This window comes from Sinocyclocheilus grahami, unplaced genomic scaffold (genome assembly GCF_001515645.1).
Source record: "Sinocyclocheilus grahami isolate Dianchi unplaced genomic scaffold, SAMN03320097.WGS_v1.1 scaffold1589.1, whole genome shotgun sequence".
Taxonomy (NCBI): Eukaryota; Metazoa; Chordata; class Actinopteri; order Cypriniformes; family Cyprinidae; genus Sinocyclocheilus; species Sinocyclocheilus grahami.
In genome coordinates, this window is record NW_015506768.1 from 78,928 (window position 1) to 82,618 (window position 3,691).

The following is a 3,691-nucleotide window of genomic DNA, read 5'->3' on the forward strand; positions in this document are numbered from 1 at the left end:
TGAGCGTAACGCCACTCCCCATCCTCACTGTTGCTTTTGCAACTCTTTCACAACTTTAAAAATAGGTTAGTTTATTGATATGATCGGTTCTGCATACACGCAGTGACAGAAAAAACAACGACAATACTAAATATTGGCGGCAAAATACAACACAAAATACTAAACACATTAACTTTCATAATATCCTGTCATACTACAAAACGAATTCATATATATGGTTACAGAATCTAATTAATAAAAAACTTTAGCAATAATGCAAACATTAGAAATAAAGAAACAGGTGCATGTAACAGGAGACGATTTTGGTATTCAACCAATGGCTGGTGCTCCGGGTGCGCATGCTCAGATGATCCTGTTTCCTAAACGCAACAATGCGTCCTCTTCTGTATCCTAGCAACGAGGGATAGTAGGGGTGTATGAATACTGAAATGAATATGAAAATGGCATGTGAATATTTAATATTTTTTACATATTTACCATTTCAAAATATATTTTATGTAAAAATGCATTTCTGTTCTACAATTGTCATTCAAATCGCATGAATGTATGGCTTCCCCTCATGCGAGTTGGTTTCGCTTCTAAGGTTGTGTCCGTTTGTCAGTTGTCTACCGCGCGAAAGGAAAACTTATGCAAAAGACAATTACCCCAGTATTTAAGCCCAATAGATTGTTTAAATGTTTAAAATATTGTTTTAATCGATCCGTGTCTGTAATATTGAACCGTTTTGGGGTCCCTATGGTCAGGAAGTTGTGTTAGTACAGGAGTGCCCAAACTCGGTCCTGGAGGGCCGGTGTCCTGCAGAGTTTAGCTCCAACCCTAATTAAACACACCTGAAGCAGCTAATCAAGCTCTTATAGGCATACTAGAAACTTCCAGGCAGGTGTGTTGAAGCAAGCTGAAGCTAAACTCTGCAGGACACCGACCCTCCAGGACCGAGTTTGGGCACCTCTGTGTTAGTAGTTAACGTTGGCACTATAAACTGCCAGTGAGCTCGAGCTCTCAATCTCACGTGAGTCTCAGGTGTGTTTTTGCATCTGAAAACTACATTTCAAAACTGCCATGTGTTTTAGATGTTTGTTTTGGCTTTAATGCTCATGCTTTCCATCACTGCGTAGATGGAGAACTTGATTTTGTCTGAAGAGATCGGCAGAGGTACTAGCAGATCGGTGGTGGATAAGGGCAGAAGGAAAGGCAATCATCTGCAGTGACAAATCCAAGAGACCCGAACTCACAAAGCATGTGTGTACAAGCACAATTGTTAAGCTGTTTGTTTTGAGCAATGTTTTGCATGCACTTGAAAGTGTTTACCTTACACAGTACTCCTATGTTTGATAACTGTCACAGTATCTCCACAGGTGAGACTTGCTCATGACATTAAGCATGACAATGTGGCGTCTTTTTATGAATGGTATGAGACTAGCAACCATTTGTGGCTGGTGGTGGAGATGTGCACAGGTGAGATCCAGGATTGTTATAGTAAAAACAAATAAACAAATCGATAAATAAAAAAGATTTGTGTTTTTTTTTTAAAATACAAATAACACAATTTATAAAAACAGAAATGGCTATAACTTAAAATCAAATCAAAACAAAATATAATAATAATAATTATTATTATTTAAATATTAATAAGACATAGTAGCCCAATGATACCAAAGTAAAACTGGTGAGATCCCTAAAAAATGTAATACACTCTTATCTGTGTACTAAGTCTGCTTTAACCCCCGTCTTGCTTTTTTAGGTATTGAAATGCTTATGCTTAATGCTTATGTTTTGATCATTTTGTGTGGTTTTACCTTTGTTGCAATTGCATTTTCTTCTAGGTGGATCCCTGGCAGCGCTGGTTGCTCAAGATGAGTGCCTGTCTGAAGAAGTAGTGCGAGAGTTTTCCATCGACTTGATGAAAGGTCTTAAATACATCCACGACTCTGGCATTGTTGTCTCGGATCTCACACCTGCAAAGGTATAAGCATCTGTCTTTTATTTAAGATGTTTGTTTTTTTCTTATGTTTGTTTTTTTTTTTTTCTACAAGCAATTTTGAGGTTCGAAAAGTGCTGTATAAATAAAATAACTACTCCTTGTTATTTAAACAAACACTAAGCCACATGAGAGGAAAGGTTCAGTTTATATGCCAATAGTCGTCTTTTTTTGGCGTTTTCTTTTTTTCAACCCTAGCTAATGCACCTGTGTATTCACAGATTTTGTTGGATGGACCAGGAACTCTGAAGTACTCTAATTTCTGCCTGGCCAAGGCTCAAGGAGAATGTCTGGAGGAGTTCTTCTCTCTTGTGATGGCAGAGGAGATGGGAGCTGGAGACAGCAAGGAGAATATTATCTCTCCACAAAACATCAAGAACAGAATTAAAGGTCAGCTAAATTCGTTGCTTTCTATCAGTCATCTATCTAATATGATCCAGATCTTACATGAAGTCAGTTTGAAGCGCTTGTATGATTTGTCATAAGATGTTGCTCTGGCAGGTTCTCCTGTGTATTGTGCTCCTGAGGTGCTGAGAGGAGCAGACACCAGTGTCTGCAGTGACCTGTGGGCTTTAGGCTGCATCCTATATGAGATGTTCACAGGTTACTCATTTTATCTTAATCCACAGCTTTTGCCTTCGCAAAATACTTTCTGGTCAGATTGATTTTGTCTCATTGTCTTTTTTGTTTCCTAGGAAAACCACCCTTTGTCTCTGAGAGTATGACCGGACTAGCTGATCTCATTTTAAATGAAGGTCCTCCACCCCTAAGACAAAAAGGTCTGACACCTCAGCTTAAAGATATTGTACTGTTTTAAGTGTTCCTTTTATTAAACATTTAATTACATACTTTTTTTTCTTTTTCTTTTTCTTTTTAAGAACCTGCTTTCTCACAGCCCAGTCCAGAGTTTGAGAGCCTAGTAATGGGTTTACTTCAGAAAGACCCTGTGAAAAGGTAAAACATTTATTTTACTCAGTCTCGTCTTAGTTAAGGAAGTGTTAATCCAATAATTTTCTTGCTTGTAGTCAGGAGACTTATGAATATGAGTTAGACAGTGCAATGATAGACACCAAATAATCTCTTTAATTCCAAATAAATTATGCAATTCATAGTCTCAGACTTTTGCTCAGAGACCATGAATGATGTGACCTGCAATGAAAACATTCATTCCTTCCACACCATTGAACCTGTCACATTACATTGGCACTGTAGCTTCATCTGTGGATCTCCTATATTCCTGTCATCTGTAGGTTAAGCTGGGACCCTTTATTATCTCACCCGTTCTGGAGGGAAGCATTTTCAGAGACATGCATCACTGTGGAAAAAGAGCAAGATGATGTCTCACCAATGTCCAGGTATATTTGACAAATATCTGAATATCAGTTTTGGTGCTCCTGACCTTGTTCTGTTGAGAGTACAGTGTGGCCCATGCCATGCCAAAATCCCTTAAAGGTGAGTTTGTATGTGTTTTTATAGATCATCTTGTGCACAGAAGCTCTCAGTCTAGTATTGATGCAGTGAGTGGGCAAACAGCCCTATGGCACACTTCATACACTGCCTGTGTGTTCAGCACAATGCCTTACACAATAAGCCTTTGTCCCACCCTAGAAAACACAACAAATGCAAGTTATAAAAAGCTTTCTTGGTGGTATTGGCACTTCCGCCACTGGGAACAGACCACGTCTGTTTCATTTGTTTTGGTGCCATTTGTTT

The 3,691-nt window shown here is 38.6% G+C and overlaps 1 protein-coding gene across 1 annotated transcript; it reads left to right on the forward strand.

Moving 5' to 3' along the window:
* Positions 1-1,361: 1,361 nt before the first annotated feature.
* LOC107571381 (serine/threonine-protein kinase ULK4-like) lies at positions 1,362-3,343 on the forward strand. Its single transcript, XM_016257699.1, has 7 exons — positions 1,362-1,455; positions 1,824-1,963; positions 2,200-2,368; positions 2,480-2,581; positions 2,674-2,757; positions 2,857-2,932; positions 3,229-3,343. Exons 1-7 carry the CDS (start codon positions 1,446-1,448, stop codon positions 3,341-3,343), a joined length of 696 nt encoding a protein of 231 aa, XP_016113185.1. The 5' UTR covers positions 1,362-1,445.
* The last annotated feature ends 348 nt before the right edge of the window (positions 3,344-3,691 follow it).